The sequence below is a fragment of the Ochotona princeps genome, chromosome 32 (genome assembly GCF_030435755.1).
Source record: "Ochotona princeps isolate mOchPri1 chromosome 32, mOchPri1.hap1, whole genome shotgun sequence".
In the NCBI taxonomy this organism is placed as follows: domain Eukaryota; kingdom Metazoa; phylum Chordata; class Mammalia; order Lagomorpha; family Ochotonidae; genus Ochotona; species Ochotona princeps.
This window is the reverse complement of record NC_080863.1, coordinates 2,165,750-2,186,897: the sequence shown is the minus strand read 5'-3', so window position 1 is coordinate 2,186,897 and position 21,148 is coordinate 2,165,750. Positions and strand designations below refer to the sequence as shown.

The window sequence follows — 21,148 nt, the reverse complement described above, 5'->3', positions numbered from 1 at the left end:
GGATGCTAGGGCTCCAGGAGGAAACTTCACTTGCTATACTACAATATTGGCCCTAGGATATTCCTTAACAAATTTGGAAATAAAAACAATTCTGAATGTGCTTCTTTGGGGGAAAGTAGCTAAAAAAAAATACAGCCTACAGGTTGGAATTTAATCAATCCTCAAAGAGTTTTACCATCATAAATGTGGGAAACTGATTTTAGCCTTAGCTTAGCTAAAGCCAAACAGGCTGAACAGTTACTTCTATTTGTTCTGTTAAATACAATTTTCTACATAATCATATTACCAAAGCAACATATTTTCATATTTTGCAAACAGGAACTGTTCCAATAGAATCCATTTAGAGAGAACAAATTAAGAATTAAAGAACGTATTGGAAAAAAACTTTTTTTTGTATTTTTGTTTGCTTGTTTGTTTTTTAAGTTGAGAAGGAGCTTCAGGCTTAAATGTTCCATTTACTGCCAAATTCTTAGAAGAGGATTACTGAAGTTTTTCCAAATAACTGTTCCTAACTTGCACGACTAAAATCAGTAAAGCTTATGCACTTTATTTTAGATATGAACATAGAGTCTTAATTGCAAGTGAAAGAATCTAATTAAAGTAGACAGTGAAAAATGGGGAATACCTAAGCCCTTCCCCCGCGACAAAGCAGGGAGAGAGTAACAATTGTATCAGGAATGTGTAAAATAGATAGCAAAGATGGCATTAAAAAATAGGTCTTTCTGAGAGAGCTGTTTGGGAAAGAACAATAAAAAACTCCTAGCATTTGTTAATTAAGAAATAACATTTTAAAAAATGCATCTACCGTATGATCCAGCTATCCTACCTCTAGGGATAGATATATCCAATGAAAATGTGATGTGCGTATGAAAAAGTGACCTCTAACCCTGTATTTATAGCAGCACAATCTACAATAGTGAAGACAAGTAAATAATAAGCACGCCCATCGAAGGAGGAATTAAGGAGTGATTGAAACATCCCGCCTTGGACCCGGCACTCCTTCCTGCTTCCCCTTTCCCACAGTTGGTGAAATTTGCAACATTCCGGCGATCCACCAATGAAATGTTACCTGAGAACCCCAGCCCCCAATCTCTTGCAGCCCCTCCTCTTAATCCAGGCCCACCTACCAGTGGCTCAGATCGTCTCAGTCAACAATTCCTTGGGGCCCGCCCACAGCCCCTCCCACCAATTCCCCACACAGCCCACACCTTGCAGGCTCACCTGCAAGTTGTAGAAATGAGCCTCCACAGGTCCGCTACTCTTCTCTTCCTCCCTTTTTTACCTGGATCCTCCCCTTCGCCTGCCCTGACAGCCCTCCATCCTGCCACACACGTCCCTTCTAGTTTTCTCCCCCTCCACCCCTGCTCCCATTCATACCCTGCTGAAATAAAGGACCTCCTGATAACCTCATCACGGTTGGTAACTGGGCTTGTGGTAAATTAATCCTGAGAAGCAGACTTGACTGTGGAAATTAGCTGCATGTAAGAACTCGGAGAACTTAACCGCATTTTAAAACCTAACAATAATACATCGACTTTACAGAATTCTACTCTGCCTTTAAGAAGAATGAAATGCTACCATTTGCAACAAAATGGTCCCAGGGAGAAACCATTGAGGATGACAGGATGGACAGGAGGGGAGGCAGGCCTAGCTGACAGTACAGAGAGCTCTGGGGCTGAACAGGTGGAACAGAGAGTTGAAAAGGGAGAAGCACTGGATATATGTATATATACATATATGTGTATATATGTGTGTGTATTTATATATATGTATATATTTCCACGGTTGCAGCCAGCAGCACAGAAGAGCTACTGGAAGGCACTCCAAGACAAAAGCCAGGTGAGTTTCTAATCAGTACGGGGGAGGGAGTAGGAACAGGGAGACCCCCCCAATAGAAATCCCCCCGAGAGAGGGGGAGGCAAAAAAAAAAAATCTATGAACTGTGGTGAAGGAAGGCAAAGCTGAGAAAACCACAGACACCTGATCAATGCCCCCCTGACTGAGGAGGGCACGGCACTGGTGATTGAGCCACTGGAGAGGGTGCACCTGGGGAATGAACCATCCAGGAGAGGGACACGTGGAGCAAGAACTGGTTCTACCCACACACCAAACGCCCATTGCCCTGGGCCCCCAGAGAGATGCCACTTATTGGTGCACAAGTTTGATTACAAACATCTACAGGCAAACACACCTGCATCGTATTTATACTATGTTAACTGCAAGTACTAAGTATGAGGTGATATTAGCAAATTTATTAATGATGTTCAGTATTCAATATATAATTCATCACATGACAAAATAGTCTGAACAAGTAAACATCTGCTTAATACAAAATGAGTAATTAATATGGAAACTAGTGGAAGTTTTTTCTAGAACATTTGAAAGCTCATCAATATAATCTGAAAATTTCACTTCATGTTGAACTATTAGATGCATTTTACTCAAATATTGGGACCTATTATTCCTTATTCTTATTTACATTAAGTCATTTACTTAATTTACATTAAATCAATGGGTGCCAGGAGCTTCTGAGTGTCCCATGTGAGTGCAGGGTCACAAGGCTTTGGGCCATCCTCTACCTTCTCCCAGGCTGGAAGAAGGGAGCTGGATGGGAAGTTGGACAGCCAGGACATGAACTGTCGCACATATTACATTGCACATTGAGGAGACAGATACTGAGCCATCATGCAGAGCTTTATCATCAATATTTTATTTCTGAAATTTCAATTGGATTCACAGACTAATCAAACTATTGCTATATATTATTGTATCTCAAATATTTTCTTTTACATAGTTTTTTTTCTCATTGTCACATTCAAACTCTTAAAAATAAAACTTATTTCACTTCAACCAACTGTTGTTAACTCCATTACCACCGAGAAAAATGTGTTAAAACACGGAGGTGTTTGAGTTTGTGTATCTTCCCAGGTGGATGATGTCAATGGTTAGTTTTGTTGGAAGGCCTGTGCTCACCAGGTTGGAAAGAGGTCTTAAGGGGAAAGAACATCCCAATGGAGGTGTGGGCTCCATCTGCCCAGTTAGCAGCAGGGATGAAATGAGATGACAAGCCAATTCTATTTTTACCTCATTTTCAAGTTTCAGGAACCTCATTTCATTAAATCATAGCTGTGTAGAAGCATCACAAAGCTTTCCCCTGATTATCCCTCTTAATCTAGATTCCCTCAAGAGCTTAACTCGTAGAGGGCTCCTGTTCCGATACATTCAGTGTTCTGCTTCCCCCATTCTATTATTGAAAAGAAAATCTCCTGGGCTAAAATGAAAAATAAAAAGCAGAAAAATATCTAGGAACAATTTAGCAAGAATCCATACTGGCATAAGCTATTCTTACCAGATTGAAGAATTAGTATTTTTATAATTTAGAATGCCTTTACATTATGCATAACGTAAAAGAGAATGCAAAGTTAAACAAATTTAAAACTCTTTTGACTACTTTGCTTTAGAAGACAAGTAAACTGCACCCATGAACTTATTAAGCATTCCTACTGTTGCTCTTTGGAAAAGTAGCTTTCATGTCATGACATATTCAATACCATTTTATATGTGAAAGATATATTACTGAAGAATTGGAAAACGCCAAGGTTACATAATAAACACATCTTGAAAATGGTGCCAACTGTGGGAAAGAGGAAATAAAGCCTAATCAATCCTCCTGTTTTTATACTTGTTTAACTGCACTGTCATTATTGGCAAGATGAGGCACTGACAACGACTGAGGCCGAGCAGGTTCACACGAGACAAAAGCAGGTGAGGATGATGGAAAAGGAGAAATCTGTTCCTTCTCTTGTCGACAGAGGAGAAGAAACAAATTCAGTTTTCAAGAGTTCAAGCTAAAACAGGAACACTGATATTTCATCTGAACCATTGACTGTAACGGAAAGCAAGGCTATCAAATGACAGGAGATAGATCAGAAAATAATGCCACTTTCCAAAAAGTGAGAATTAAGCTGATCTCTTCAACCTGTCATCTATTCCAAGGGAATAATTTATTCTTGACATACAGTTTAAGTGAAAATAGATTTCTAAACTCACACAAGGTACTATAAGGGATACTTTTAAAGACATTTTGGGGAAAAATATAATCTTGTGTTGGTATTAAGAAACTTCGAAAGCCAGGCAGTTATATGTAATATGCATTTTCCTTCAGATTCTGCAGACCCCTTGTAGTACTTGCTCTTAGCCAAACAACAAAGGCAGAAGATGGTGAGCTGAACTCGCACGGAAAAAAATCCTAAAGGCCTCCCATGATATAGTACATTATTCCATCCCAAATAATGACAGCATTGTATTGCAACTACAATTTCACTAACTCTTAAGTTTCGTAACAGATACTATTTAATTCATTTCAAATTTAAGGAAAAAAAATGCAATTTCAAAACAGGGGAGGAGCCTTTTAAAATTAGTTCAGATTTTCACATTTTAAAAAAAGCACTACTCATATATCGTTTTTTAAGAAAAACTCCAAATTTCTAAAAATCTAAAAAATATAGAAATATGTGACCATCTGGAATGATTTGACATTTAAATTCCAACACAGGCTACGAGGCTGACATCTCTAACACAAGAGGTCAAACAAAATGCACAATAATGCAGATATTCTCAACCAAGTTTTCATCCACAGTCAGAAATCTCTTCAAAACACAAATACTAGCCATAGAACAACAGAAAATATAAACCCTTACATATCACACTTTGCTTACAGTGTTGTAATTTCAATTTTATTTCATAGTCAAATAAAAACTAGCTTGTAATAGAATTGCTACAACTGGAGCTCAAAACCGTACCATCACATTGGATACTGAGAAGAAAATTAAAATAAAAATAATAACATTAATGGCTTTGGGTCGGTGGAATAGCACCTGTACTTTCAAGCACAATGTGAAAAATGGCATTCAGTTTCAAGACACGCTAAAACGCAATGAGGCCACCAAGTCAGCGCACCAACAGCATAGACACAGAAGTCAGGAAACCTCAGGAGTCCCAGAGGAGAAGAAATGATCATCACAGTTCGTAAGTATTAGAATTTGGGGCTCACACAAATGGCAAACTTTATAATTTGGTTCCTAGGTTACAGCATATACCAGTGAGATTATATGACTGAACCCATTCAGTAAATATCACCCCAGGATATGTGCCATGGGCAACTGAGCTCGCATGTCTACATCTGGGCCTATCACCAAAGCGAAGACAACGTGTGCATACAAGGCAGAGATGTGGAGGGAATGATTAGAAGACCACAGCTTTTTCTTCTGCACTTGTGAAAACAATCTACAAAATGAGAATGTCTCCTTAAGGATTTTTCTCTTGTCTCTTTTTCTCTTGGCTTTGTAAGCAATGAGTTGATCTGCTACATGTCAATGACGGGCCTGAACATCTCCTCAAACGGTGGCATGCGCGAGAGTTTCCAATATGTATTAATTTTTTTTGCTGCCATTATATGTGCTGAACATTTATATAATTGAACACACTGAATACAAGTTAAAATATAGTAAGAATAAATTCACATTTTTCTCATAAGCTTGCATGTGTAAATATTGGCATAAGGCAAAGTTTTTCTTTAATTTGTTGAATTACTATTTCTTTTTCTTCTTTCTTTTTAATTCTTACATTGGATGATGCTAACTTACTTGATCAGGGTGGGGAAGACTGAGTGTTAAGGAAAAGTGGGTTTGATCACTGTTTCAGAATTTTCTATTTCTTCTTCCCATTTCTGGGGGCTGGAGGAAGGTAAGTGGAAAAGCCACACCCAATCTCCCTACCATCCCAGGCCTCAGAAATGGGGAATGATCACCCATGATCAACCCAGGGTCCCAATATGGCGCATGATCCAGGGTCTCTTTGCTCTAACCTACTTTTTGCAGCTTCTGTACCCTTGCTTGCTAGCTTGTCAGCATAAAGGCCAACAGGATGTGGATTTATTTTTTCCTTGAAAAGCTCAGGGCTGTTTTTCTGAGACCTGTTCTAGGTGGTGGCAGCCGCCAGCTTGGCTAATAAAGATTCCCCAAATACTAAATTGGCATGAGTGGTCTTTTATTTGGTGTGCCCCATAGCAATGGTTTCTCACTTCATCATCTTGTTTCTAAAATGTTACTTTTACTATTGAGCATCAGTGATTTGAATTTAAATCTGAACAGAATTTCCCTTTCTCTCAAATCTGCTTATGTGTTCTGTTTCACTTTCTCATGTAAATTTGAAAGCAAAGTGTGTGTATTGGATTAAATAGAACTTCTAAAGAACAATTTCTTTAAAAAGCATGCTCTAAGTGAATTGACTAAAAGGCCCCTAGTGTATTTAATTGCCAAAATTTGAAAGCACTGCTGTAGAGTAAACATTAATAAGCCTTGTTGTTTAATCAGTATTATTCTGTGCAAATTAAACCCATGGGGTTTATGCCCTTTTTTTCTGGAAGAAGAATTGATATTTTCAAGATTGAAACATACCATTTGGTTGAATAAGCTAGATAGTTCCTTTCAGGACTTAATCCATATGGCTGCCTTCTAAATAAACTCCATTTTATTTTAATAATGAATATTTAATCAATTTCCATCCAGTGCCAACATTTCTAGAACTAGTGATGTTCAGTTTTAAAGAAAAAGAGAGAGAGAGAGAATTTTCCCTGCTTAGAGGCAGCAGAGTGCATTGAACAAGCCAAGTCTTCTATGGTTGACCTGAACTGACTGCGCACAAAAGGCTCAAAGCCCAACACAGAGTTCACAGGCCACTTGGGGGCACCCTCCTGCTCAGGAAGCAGATGGGAGGTAACGATTTGGTCAAAACAACTTAATTTTCAATTATTTCTGAACTGATACTTGGCTTGCCAAAGGGCAAACTTCAGAACCCAGATAAATTAACCAGAAGATATAAAAATGAAATACATCCAATCTTGTGTTTTTGTTCTCCCAACTGCAAGCAGAGTGGAGAAACAAAGAAGTCATGATTTTCTCATTTATGTCAGACAGTAGGAAACCGGTGAAAATATTTCTTAATTTCTAAGGGGGTCACTCAAAAAGCATCCCACCTGTTATTAATATCATTATATACAGAGTTGATGCAATAATTTGCTAAGAGCACCTTGTCCATAGACACTGTAAACAAAAGAAGGTATTTATTTATTTTTAAAGATTTATTTTATTTTTATTACAAAGTCAGATATACTGAGAGGAGGAGAGACAGAGAGGAAGTGGAGCTGCCAGGATTAGAACCAGCGGCCATATGGGATCAAGGCGAGGACCTTAGCCACTAGGCCACGCTGCCGAGCCCAGAAGGTATTTAAAAGAGGAAAACAGAAAATTACCCTGCTCCTTGCCCATCATGCTGACCCTGTCTGTATCTTGATCTCTCCAAGAACACACACAAACACATCCCGACCTGTCGCTGTTCTGCAGCGATGGACTTGGTGCACGGAGCCGATAATAACACGCGTGGACCCCTGACTGATGGTCAATAGCCGAGGTTTATTAGTAGCATCAGACTTTATACTCTGAGGGTCATATAGGATAAGGGAGGAAGTGCTGAGCTTATCAACAAAACCATTAATGCTTGTTTGGAACTCCTTTTGTCTTGTATATTCCACCAGGTGTTCTCATATACATATGCAGATGATATCCAATAAGGTATACAAAAGGTAGCCATTTGGTTGTTCTCCTCCAAATATTATCCAACCAACTGTAGTCCTGTGCTCACTGACCTTTTCGGGTCACAATGTCCTCCTACACCGACCTTCTTAGAGGACACAGTTTTACAAGACTGTATTCTTCAGGTACCGACAGTCTGTTGTAACGTTTCAAACAAGTGGGCCAATGAAATCTGCAAAATCATATTGTAGCTAGCGTGCATCAGAAAATTTGAATTAATTCCAATATTTCAAGAAAGAAATATTTCATACAGTATTTAAACTTGAGAATTTGTTTTGATAGCTTCTTTGTTCTCTGATGTTTAAAGTTACTCGTAGCACTCCAGCGTGGAGCCGTCTCGTTCGGGTGGATTCATCAACATTGATCTCTAACCTCTCCAGTCTTCTATGGTAGTGCAGAATAGAACTGCCATTTTCACATTTTTTTAAAAGTTATACATGTTATCTAAATTTTGAAATTGCTGTAAGAATTGCTGATGATTCCCAACAATCCCTATTATACATCATATATTCTAGGATGCTCTTAAGTGCATTTTATTAGGATTTTAAAGCAATAGTTGGGAAATAAAAAATAAATAACTCCTGCATTCACTTGACTTTTTCCCTTATTGTTCTGGTCTCTGCTTTTTATTTTATCAATTCGTTATCCAGGATTTTACAGTATTATTCCTCATCCAATCTTAGGATAATGAAATAACCATACCTATTTCTCCAATTTTTTAGTGATGATGATATTTAAACCTTGATACTTTTCATTTGAATATTCTAGTTTCCCACTACGTCTTTCAGAGCCCTCTTCTCATTTATGCTATTTGATTCTGAGAATTACATGAGTTTTCAGTCTCTAAATATTATCACACCAACCTGTGCAAGCATTCAGTCACAGCCGACTAAATACATAAATACACATATTTTGACCTAAGAATCATATCAAATGGAACTCATAAATACTCATTCAGGATTTTTTTCTTTTTTTTCTCTATTGACCTGTATAGTAATCACACACACACACACACATATACTCACCCATTGGATACAGTGTAATAATTAGATACATGTACACAATATGAAATGTCTATGTAGTTTAGAGTTTACATTTCTTTACGTATTTACTATTTCTTTATAGTAGGATAATTCACAATCTTTCGTTTCAGTTCTTTGTAAACCATACAGTAAATTCTTCTTACTTGAACTGAAAATTCATTCATAGTTTACTGTAGAATATTAACCTTTATACCTCCCAAGAACTGCATTTTATCACCTGTACCCCAAGCCCTTCACTCCTTGTAACCCTTACCTATTCCTCCCAACCTCTCCTGATGACTACCCTACTCCCTACTTCCGTGAAGCCAACATCAGAGCTTCCTTACAGGAGCAAAGGCATGTACCATTTATCTTTCGAGTTTCGCTTACTTCATTTAATATAATGTCCTTCAATTCCACTTTTTTAATTTAAGATAAAACAACATACAAATCTCACCTTTTTAAAATTTCATGTGGCATTCAAACACACTCAGAGATGAGCCCCCAAAGAAGAGTTTTAGTATATATTAGAATTTCAAATCAAATTGAGCACACAACTCAATAAAATTTTGAAGGCATCTTGCAGTGGGATTTTATGTTTGTCAAATGGGTGATGTTTGTAGAAGCAAAGGATGGTATTTGCAATGTACATCAAGGCAGTATTTTTAGAAAATTTTGTTTACAAATTAGCTTTAATAAAGCTATCCAGGGCCCAGAGATGTCGTACACAGGGTAAATGCCATCTCTAGAGCGGGCCTCTCATTTGGTTGCCTGGTTCAAGTTCCAACTTCCCCACTTGCGATTCAGTTCTCTACAAATGCACTAGTAAAAGCAGCAGAATACGGTGCAAGTGCTTGGGTCCCTTCACCCACTGGGAGCCCAGGATGAAGCTCTGATTCCTGGGCTCAGTCTGGACCAACCAGGCCCCTGCAGTCAATTAGCAAATGAACCAGAGAAGATGGGAGAAATCTCTCTCTCTCTCTCTGTATGTATGTATGTATGTATGTATGTATGTATGTGTGTGTGTTTGTCTCTCTATCTCTCTGTAATTCTTTCATGTAAATATTTATTTAAAATTTTAAAAAATAGATTGAAGGGCCCAGCACGGTAGCCTAGCAACGAGTCCTCGCCTTTCACATGCCGAGATCCCATAGGGACATCTGTTCGTATCCTGGAAGCCCTGCTTCCCATCCAGCTCACTGCTTGTGGCATGGGAAAACAATCAAGACAGCCCAAAGCCTTGGGAACCTGTGCCCGCGTGGGAGTCCCAGAAGAGGCTGCAGGCTCCTGGCTTTGGATTGGCTCAGCACCAATCATTGTGGTCACTCGGGGAGTGAATCATCAGATGGAAGATTTTCCTCTCTCATTCTTTCTGTGTATCTGACTTTCCAATAAAAATAAATAAAAATATTTTTTAAAATAGATTGTAAAATACGCATAGCAGAGAAAATGTACTACTTTGTCCCTTTTAAACACTGAACAAAAATGCGGGCACCTGACCTTTAGAATGTGGGCTAGCACGGTATCATCAGAAATGTATAGGAACATATGGATAACACTTGAGCATGCTTTCGTATTCAATGGCTAAGCAAACAGAATGAAAGTCTTCCAAAGGCTGAATTCACACACACACACAAAAACAACAATAAGCACTCATTTCCACTTGACATGCACAAATTCCATTTACAAAATGGAATGATGTACACACTTCACTCAAAGCATGATAAAAACTGAGACACTAAAACTTCGGAATGTTGCCAGTTTCTTGAAAAACAGGATTTGGCTTCAGATGGCACATGTTTAGATGAACAAGAGTTCTCTTTCCAAAAATTTTATGCAAAACTACAGAGCAGGAAATACTATCATACATTGGGAAGAGATTTTCTCCTTGGAATACAGAGAATCACCAAAGGAAAATATGAGAGAACTGGATGGTGACTATTCACAAAATTAGCCAATAGGACTTAGAGCCTTTTTTTATGCACTGGCAAGAAATGATACCCAAGTGTGACAAAACAAAACCATTTAAAGAGCAAAACAAATACACCTCTCTAAAATTAATTTAAAATATACAGAATCAATAGCAAAACAATTGTGAAGTATTACTGAGAGGTACAAAAGATTTATGGACAGACTTTATTCTACATGGGAGATTTTTGATTTGTTGTAACTTATCTTCCTCCAAGTTAAATTAACGGTCTACAACTTCTCGGGGAATAAATAAGTTAATAATTTAACGCAATTCAACACTACTCAGGAGTGTTAATTGTACAGAAAGAATCCTGGAAAGTTAATTATATTGGAAGCTACATATGTTCACTCAAACATTGAAGTATACCATAAGGTCTTGTTGAATGAAGTTACAATATTCATGCTAAAATAAACAGAAGGATTAATCTTATAAGTTATAGACACAGAGTTTTGCCAAGCTACCTGCTACATACTCAAAAAAGCACTGCTTACTGAATACATCACATTTATTGCTAAATAACTGGAGTACCCCCTCCTAGAATCATGTTTATAGTGGAACTTGGTGAAGGACTTACTGACTATAAATAGAAACTGGAAAAACACGAATCATTTACAAGAAATATGTCAATAAGTTACTAGCTATTTGAAAAAAGCATATAATTGTTACAAATGTGGGCGAAAACAGAGTCAGTCCCTGGTGCTAAAACACACAGTCTGGATATTTAGTCCTTGAGGTCTCTGACTCATGTATTATGTGATTTCGTACTACAAAACATCACAATTTAATTTACATCACAGTTAAATAGGGACGTCTCGAGTAGAATAAAAGAGTAAAAATAGTCAGCATTGTTTTTAAAGATTACAGCATGCTGAGCGGGTGGTCTCCGTAGCTGAATCAGTCGGTCGTCACAAGGTCCTTACAGTGTGGAGTCAGATGTAGTTTTTAGCATCCCCGTCATCCTTCACTCCCTTAATAGTTAATAAAGTTAACACTTTTTTAAAACCCGGTCAATATAAAGCTGCATGCTTTAAATATGTAATTTCTTAAGACTCTAAGGCTGAAACTAAAACTTGTAGTATTCAGATTACTGAAAATATACCTTCCGAAGTCTTCACCTAATTTCACCTGACATACTGCCCGCACTACCCTTCCATTTGCTCTCATTTCCCTTCCCCCGCTTTTGTCCCCCCTTCTTTATTTGTGTTCTTTCTCAATATTTTGTTTTGTAAATGGATACTATCTACTCAGTTCTCCCGACTCAGTACTCCATGGCAATGTTAATAATATATAGGACATTTTAAAAACTTTCAGTTCTAGATAATGTATATGCTGTATAGTGCTATTATTTTTTAAGCATTTAGGGTTATATCTCTGAGCAATGCTTTAAAAAAACTGACACCATCTAAAATGTAATTTCTTTTTTATTACTTTTTAATGCTGTATTTGTCGCAGTGTTCATGGCTTAGTTCCAACATACTTTGTCAGGTGGCTTTATTTTTCCTTTTCTGGTTTCACTATCTTTCAAACTGTTTATCCTTCTCAGGTACAGATATTTATGTGTCTTCAGGATAAAACTTTACTCTTATGTACTCAACAAAAATACCACTGTCAAAAGTGGCAGCCTATTTTAATCATAAAAAGAGAAAACTAAACACCTAAATAATGTTCAAAAGTACAGGAAATTAAATGTATCTAGTAATTTGATTAACTACACCGAGGTTTTAAAGTAAGAGATGGGGCTGGGAACAGAACTGATCTGGTGCGTGAACCACCAGTGCGTGTGTAGGCTGATGTAGGTGACATACTGAGCCGACACCACACAGGCTGGCACAGACAAGAGTCAGGACTAGGGTCACCTCCAGCAGGGTTTCTTTGGGGACCCCTCAGCCCCAACAAGTGGACCACTGGACTCAGAAAGCCAACCGCAGGGAAAATCATGGCATCTGTGGTCTGACTGTGGAATACACCCGTCAGTACTGGGTATCCTCAGCTGTTGAAGCTTGGGCAGCAGATGGCATGCCCAGATGCACACGGGGGACAGGACAACCAGTCCTTTGAGGCCTTTGAGGCCTGCAGATGGCATCTAGTACCATGGAGGGCAGAACAAACTGGATAGCTTTCTTGGCCAAGCTTTGACAGCGAGTGGAGTCTCTAGGATGGGCCATGTCAGCCAATGGACCTTGGAACGATTTCTTCAAACTCCTCAGAAGGATTTCCTCAACGGCATCTCAGAACCGTCAAAATCACTTAAGCAGTATCTTCAATATGCTCCACATCGGGAATGCTGGGATGACTGGGTGGCAGTGCCCGATCCCTGGGTACTGATGTGGTTAGGCTGTCGGGAGCAGCCCTTTTCCCTTCTCTCCCCACTTTCCCTAGACAGAGATGGAGAAATGGAGATTGTCTCCTCCACCTTCCCCCAGTTGTCAACTCTCCCTATCCTAACTGGCAGTCCACATGGGCATACATCCTTCTTGCTATGTGAAAATCATCAAAAATAAAACAAATTTATTATATAAAAATAGAAAAAAAAGATTTTAGGACTAGACCTTCCTCCCAGGAAAATAAAAATGATGACTTGAATTTTTGAAGATTAAAACTTAAGTTTGTGAAGGTTCAGCCTTAGAGACAAAAGTTGAGTAACACCTCGTTCAGTGGTGAATTTGTCTCTGATCTTTGAAGACACTGAACAGAGTCCCGGAATTCCTGAATCTCTAGTCGGAATCCTCCATCTTCCTCAACAACTGCAACATCTTTCTTGAGTTTCAAATTAAAAAAAAAAAACTATGCTTATTTATTTTACATTTATTTGAAAGGCAGACAGGGAGCAAGAGAAATAGAGACACAGAGAGAGAAATCTTCCATCTGCTGGTTCACCCAACAAATCCACTCAACAGCTGCAACTTGGCCAGGAGGAAACCTGGAGCCAAGAGCAGGTGTCTTTCCTGAGGGGGCAGCGACCCCCACACTGGAGTTCTTATCTGCTGCTTCCGAAGTGTGCATGAGCAAGAAGTGGACACTGGAAGCAGACCACACAGCAGAGTCCAGCCTTCTACTACGGGGCATGGATGTCCTCCAACGCATCTTCACCATTATGCCAAGTGCCCTCTCTTCAGTAGAGCTGGCCCCTTAGTTACTCTGCCTTCCCCCTCAAAGCCTGGAAAAAGGACCAGCCTTTGCACTTCACTGCACTCCACAGTACTTTATCTCCTTTCCCCGTTGCGTCTATCTCTCTGTATTACCACATACTGCAGAAATCTCTGCATCAATACATTTTTAAATTAAAAATATAATCCTGTTGGAGAATGCTGAATATCTAAACATGTGATAGACCACGGTGCTTCACGATATCCAACTTTGATCAGCTCGGCCTCACAGAGGTTTTGTACAGGTACGAGTAGACCCAAGGGTGCTGGGCTCCTTTTCGGCTTGCTTGCATCACGAGTTGTCATTAAAAGTTTTTAAACCTCACTTTGGCAAACAGACTAATTAAAGGGATGAGTCAACCCTTCCCTCTGGTATTTCTGTTGCTCATAGTCGTTTGGGATACAATTCTCCCAGGTTTTGTCTCTGGCCTTGCAGGTGGCTCACAGGCTTGATCGTTCTCTGCTAATAGCATATATACATCCTTGTCAAGTCCTGTCCCAAACCCCAAATATTAACATTCTTATATGCTCAGTGTTGTAGATTCATTGCATTAACTTCCTTTAATAATTCACAAATTCTAACGATTCCCAAGTCATTCTAAAGAAGCATGAACTCGTGTCTTTCATAATCCTAGAGATTTATGTAATAATAAAATCTTAGCTACTTTTAATAAATTCCTAGCATCAGTAAGTCTCTAAAACTTGTGATAATATGATTATGAGAAAAATTAATGAGAAAGTCAATATCAAGTGTTACTCAACATTGCTATAGGGCACAGGGCAAAAAAAATAGTGTTAATATCATAACACCATTATGGAATTTAAGAAAATAAAATCACTTCAGTACAGCAACACTCTTGTTGCTGTTATTTTTGTAATCAGTATACTGTTCTCAGCTTCATATCAGACTTTTTTCTTCTAGAAAATGGGAACTGGTTTTAGGACTTTTTCATGTTGGATCCCGTTCCACAGAAAGTCCCCAAAACTTTTCTAGGTTGTATAATGTGCGTCAGTCATATCAGCAACAGTTTTTCACTATGAAAATGTATCAGCGTAAAGACACGATCCGAGGCCAGTCCCAGCAGAGATGGAAGAGACATGACATTTTCTCACATTCCTTCTCTTAAAAAACGTAGAACTGGGCCCGGCTGCTAGTCCAGCAGCTAAAGTATTTGCCTTGCATATGCTGAGTTCCCATGTGAGTGCCGGTTCGTGTCCCGGTGGTCCTGTTTCCCATCCAGCTCCCTGCTTGTGACCTGGGAAAGCAGTCCCATAGAGCAGGACTGGAAGTAGAGCAGCCTGGACAGGAACCAGTATCTGTACTAGATGCTGGTACCACAGGCCAGAGAATTAGCCTGCTGCCTACACCTGACAATAATAATATGAGAAATTACATTCTTTGTAGGAATAAGATAGGTTTTATATTCTGCATTATTATTTTTACTACACAGCATCAACATTATTTCTAGACCAAAATCTTTTATATAGAGACTGATACAAGTCAAGATGCATTCATAATAATATATTGTTTATAACCATAAAATATTAAACCAAATTTTTCAAGACAAGTCCACTGAAACGTATGGATGGCAGTGAATAATTCTGAAGTTACTACAAGGAATTCTCCCTAAATGTATTTCCAGGAATTTCAGGTGTTGAAATTTCTATAGCCCATTATTTGGGAGATTTTAGGCTAGGCAAAATTTATAATGTTTCAGAGATTTAAATGCACTCGTATACACTGTGGATTTCCACGGAAATGTAATACACATTTTCCAAATGACTTGGCTGTTAGAATTCCTTTTGAACAGAACATTCCACAGAAATAATGCTCTCTGGGTCAATGAATGTAGACTTCTTGGGAGTCAATAGGGGACTTCATCTTTCCAAAAGAAAGGATCATAAAATCTTGAGGAACTTTATTTTAAAAAGGGACACTGGGCACCACAAAAAAAGCTTCGAACTATGGCACCTAAGCCAATTCAATTTATGTCCTTAAATTAGGTATTTTTAAATGGTAATCTTGATCTTAAACAACAGCTAAAATCTCACAGGGAGTGTTAAGATATCTTTGATTGCACATTTTAACTTTTAAAAAACATATTACTCCACAGAAAATAATCTTTGAAAGAAACCTTCTGGACAGGAGCTGAAAATACAGTAGAATTGGTAGGAATGAAGTTAGAGTGGAAGGAGCTGGGCCTAAATAAAATACACGTATACATGCTGAATACACATGCTATCAGAAGAGTACCCTTAATGTGTAGAATCCCTCTCTACTCATTGTTGGGAGATCAGAGATCTGCTCCAACAGTAGCTTCATTCAGTTTTAGAGTGCTATAAAATAAATTTTTCCATGAAGTTTTTCTATCTATTGGAAAGTATTGGTGAAACACAAATTACTAAAACAACTGAATAATAAAGATAATATTGCAAACAATCAGTAAACTTTTGGAACAGGCACTACATGAAAGAACATTAATGAATGGCCAATATGCAAATGAAAAAGTCCTCAATCCTGCTAGTCATCAGGAAAGTCTAAATTAAACTATAAAATATCCCGTGAAACACCCTAAATAACTTTTAAAAAGAGAAAATATAAGCATTATAACAACTAGAATTTTATTTTTACGATGCCGGTGGCAATAGGAAATATTATGCATAGTTATAAGACAAACAAAAAAATAAGCATATTTAATAAGGAAAATACTATAGGTAGTATTAAATATACGGGTGATTTATATTATGATGTATCATTTCTTTCCTCGTTCTATTATCTTTGTCATGAACCCTTATTTTGTGCTACACTGAAACACGTATTTTTTTAAAAAAAATAGCATTAATGGATAAGTCTGATTCACTCATTCTTTTTTTTATCCATATGCTAATTACACATAAAATAAAAATGATGAATGTTAAGAATAGTTAAAAATTCCTGTGTGTCCATGAACTCTTTTGTATACTTTTCTATATTTCTTGAAATTTTATGAAATACTAGGAAGCCAAACAAACAAAAAAGCTACCTACCAACCAGGAATCTTCACACAGAACTGACTCAAGAGAAATAAAATTAAATAGCCAACAAAGCTTGTTCTTGTTCATGAGGATTTTTAGCAACTGTGCTATATCCAGATAAATCAATACTACTTAGTTAAAAAAAAATACACTACTGGGTCTGGTGCAGTAGCCTAGCAGCTAAAGTCTTCATTTTGCATGCTCAGGATCCCATAGGGGCACTGGTTGGTGTCACGGCGTAAGTAGTGTATCTTTAACATCCGCTTTAATTCAAAAAGTTTGCTTGTAATTATACACACTGAAGCATAAATATTTTCTGTTAATTATCAGGAAGATTCTCAGAAAAGCTGAGTCCTGCTTTCCATTTGTAAGTATTACTGCCTGCGCTCCGCGAAGGAGGATTTCCTGGCTTCACGGCGCCAGGAAGAGGACCAGAAGAGCATGCCTCACGTCAAGGGACAAATTAGGAAAAAAAGCAAAACCATCCCCAGGGCATGGACCTGTGTCAGCCGCACTGTGTCCTCACAGATATGTTCTAAGTACATTCATAAAAGAGTTACTAATGATAACTTCACATATGAAAAAAAAAGATGATTAATCCTTAGTGTAGTGGACAGCAAATCTCTAGCCGTGTCTGCGACTGTGAGAAGCTTTCTAGAGATCTCCATAGTTTCCACATGACAGAACTTTTAATGAGACTTTGGAGAGTGAACCATAGTTTCACATTTGTTTTCCTGGCTATAAAGTCCATCCTTCCTATTAACTTTACACAATGAATATTTTTAATATATATGTATGTGTGCTTAAATCCCTTCACATTCCTAAGATGAATTTCCTGCCAAAGAAATAAAAGTAGGTACATTTTCATAAGATTGTTACATAAAACAGTACATGCAAGAGTTTAACGCATAAACCTCTCTGAAGTAAAAGTTGACAATGGTAACAAAATAAGAGCCCTTTCAAAAGGGCATATGTAAGACGTATTTATGCTTGTTTTATGAAAAATTACAAAGATAACATTTAGACTTTAGCTTAAAATGCTTGAAGTTTAAATTTAATAGAAATGCCAAAGAAATGTTCCAGTTGATCACCTCTCAATATATTTACTTATTTTTATAAACCCACTACTATCATTGCATACAAACTTCGTTTATATTTTTAAAAATGTGACATTTGTATTCTTTGTCAAAAATATTCAACTCCCAAAGGGCATACTTCTATATTTTTAAGATATGTATTTTTTAATAATATGGAAACTACAGAAAGAATTTTCTGAAATACATACTTCTAAGTAAACAATAAGTGAGACACCCAAAAGCTTGATTGGTTTTTGGTAGGCATCATGAATGGATTCAGAATGGTAACTGTACCTTATGTCGCAATCTTGTTAGAGGTTGATAGGACTTCAGGTCATATCCAGATTCCTTGGCTGGCCTGCCTTCTGACCTCAGTAAAATGAATCCAAGAACCAAAACAGCTGACCAACACTGCAGCATCGTTATCACTCTTCACCTGTCAAAATTAGAATTGCAAGTAATTAGAAAAATGCATATGTACGTCAAATAAATAGATCAAGACACATTCAATATCACATGGAAATTTCCATTGATCTAGTCAAATCCTGCCAGTACTGGCGAGCTGAATCTATAACAGGCAAGCATTTTTAAATAAAGATTATCCCTTGGATCATAACAAATACTGTATTCTTTGGATGCATTCACCCAGCCTTACAAACCAGAAGAAATATAGGAGTCAATAAAAATGTACTGAGGAAAAAATTAATAACAGGTTTAAGAGACAGAAAAATATATATATAAAACATTAAACCATGATTGGTTTTCTAAGTGTCAATGCAGAATACCACTATCAAGATATTTATAAACCTTAGTTCTCTTTAAGTATGACTGATGGATAAACCTTAGCAAAATTATAGCAAATGTAACTCACCAGTAATAACTAATGAAAAGCTAATAAGATCAATTTTTATCATATATATCATACATATATATGATAGCATACAATAGAATTTATGAAGGGGGGTTTATGGGTTATTAAAGCACATTCATGATAGTATTTAAAGGGAGTTTCTTAGAAAATTGCTTTCCAACTGCTTTGAATGAAAAATGTGCCTCTTTCTACTGCTCTTTGTTGGGAATATTCAAGAGAAGTTGTAAAATGACGCATGCTAATTATACAAATACTAGACTCTTTCGTCAAAACAAACTTATGTATGCCTTGAGTTGCATTAATTTGATTTTGCTACTTTCACCAGCACACCACCTTCTCAATAATAATGAGATTATTTTTTCCTGCTTTTAATTTAATAATTAACTACCTTCTCCTTACTGTTTCCTTCATATACACTGGACTTGCCTATGGCTTAAGACGTCTTCTCTGCTCTACTTTCTGAATTTCCTGAAAGTTGAATATCGTTCTATTCAATTGTTAAGACAATTCTATGGTGCGTCTGCCACTGTCATTCTACCTAAGTAACTCTGAACTCTCCATTAATAACCAGGGACATTGTTGTCACAGAAATCAGTGGACATTCCTAACCCTTTTTCTTTTGGGATTATTGCTTATGTTATCTCTGCAAGAACATTATCAGTTTCTTTCAGTCTGTGATACTTCTAGCTTCCGTGTCGAGGTATTGCGAGTCCTCAGGCCTCCTGCAGATTTGTTTATTTTGGCAGTAAGCAATGTGACTTAGCAAACTCTAATGTTGGTACGTTCTGAATCTATCTGTCCACTCAATCCAGGTTATCTCAACCGGGTTCATGGTTTTAATGACGTAATCTGCTGCTCAGCTAATTCCTACGCTGTTATAAGAAGGTTGACTAGCAGTTCTCCATTTGTTGTAAAAACTGTCGTATCATGCCCCCGTATCAAGCCTGATTCCCCCCATTCCTGTTCACCTACCTACCCAAACCAGGAAAGGGGAGACATTTGTGTACATTCTCCTGTCATTTGCCCCTTACTTTAAATTCATCACCAACTTCTGTTACATCTAGCTTCTATACAAGTTTCCCAAGTTCCACACAAGTCTACCATCACCCCTCAGTTCCAGCCATCTATGTCACTCTTGATTTAAATTAACCCAGTCACACCCTTACTAGCGCTACACATTTGTGCATATATCTGAAACTGATTCTCCAATTCACAACCTGAGCAGTCTTCAGCATTGCCTCTTGTAAACTTAAAACCGTACTAATCTAACTTACAGACCCCCAGAGTCTGGGCTCAACATGTATGTCTTGTTAGAAATCCTCCCTAGAAATCAAACTGAATTTTATTCATGTATTTGAACTTATATAGCTGATTTTTGTTACAAGACTTTTCTTGACAATCCTTTATTCTGACAGGGGTAACTTTGTACCTGTGTTTAATAAAAACCTTTGTATGTCAAACATATCCTTCAGAAATCCTTTCCATGTCACCCAGCTTAGTTCTATTTTATTCACTTCCATAAGCTACTTTTCTTTCATTTCAGAGCAGTTCTTTTTACTTACACATTATTAATATGATTATTTAAAGAAATGTGGTACTCCCAGGAGATAATATATGTATTTTTTTCTGCTAAATTCATGCAGTGAGGAATTTGCGTAGGATTTTCCATCTTCTTGTCGTTACTAATGGTATTTGACTCTTTTTGTTTATTTAGTCTGGTTTGCTTTTTTTTTTTTTTTTTTTTTTTTCAGGATTAATTCTTTTGGGCTTAGCCATAACCTGGTACCTACAAGATGTTTACTAAATGAATAAGTAAATGAGCATAACCATGCGTCTTCAGGCAAAAGAAGAGATGTTTCTTTGAACTCTGACAACATTGAATGCAGTTCCCCAAGCAAGGGCTGGGCTCCTCCTGGACAGGGCAAAGAGGTATTCCCTAGGGCTGCAAGAGAAGGCCGACAGAACAAAGTATCTATCTTACATGACTTTTCAACTGACATTGTGTTGGCTGATTTTAGAAAGGCTAATATCCCTAGATAAATACAGCAGGTGTATGCTGTGTCATACTGCCCCACTCCCGCAAGTTTTTAATGCCCACAGATCGCTCCTGGCCCCACTCTAGCGGAGCAATGACCTCAGTGAGCTCCAGGATGCATTCCTTCCTGCTATCCCAGAAATGTGTGAGACAAACTGACTTTAAATGACTTGCTGTCTGTGTAATCAAAAGTTACACTACGACACTTTTGTCAGAATATAACGTCCGAGCAGATGTACATATTTGACCAAAAGGATGAAAGAACAGGTGTGAGTGAGCACATTCCTCTTTCCTGAGATATCTTCTGGTAGTTCTAATGGCGATACTGGCTAGCTAGGCACTGATCACAGGAACATGGC

General features: G+C 37.7%; 1 protein-coding gene across 4 annotated transcripts in view; it reads right to left on the bottom strand.

Moving 5' to 3' along the window:
• The window catches only part of FSTL5 (follistatin like 5), a 274,244-nt gene that overhangs the window by 226,893 nt on the left and 26,203 nt on the right, over window positions 1-21,148 (bottom strand). For all 4 annotated transcript variants that reach the window (XM_058657545.1, XM_058657547.1, XM_058657548.1 and 1 more), the window contains exon 2: window positions 18,178-18,319. In XM_058657545.1, coding sequence (XP_058513528.1) covers window positions 18,178-18,303 — 126 coding nt within the window. In that variant the 5' untranslated portion in view covers window positions 18,304-18,319. The remainder of the gene's footprint in view (window positions 1-18,177; window positions 18,320-21,148) is intronic.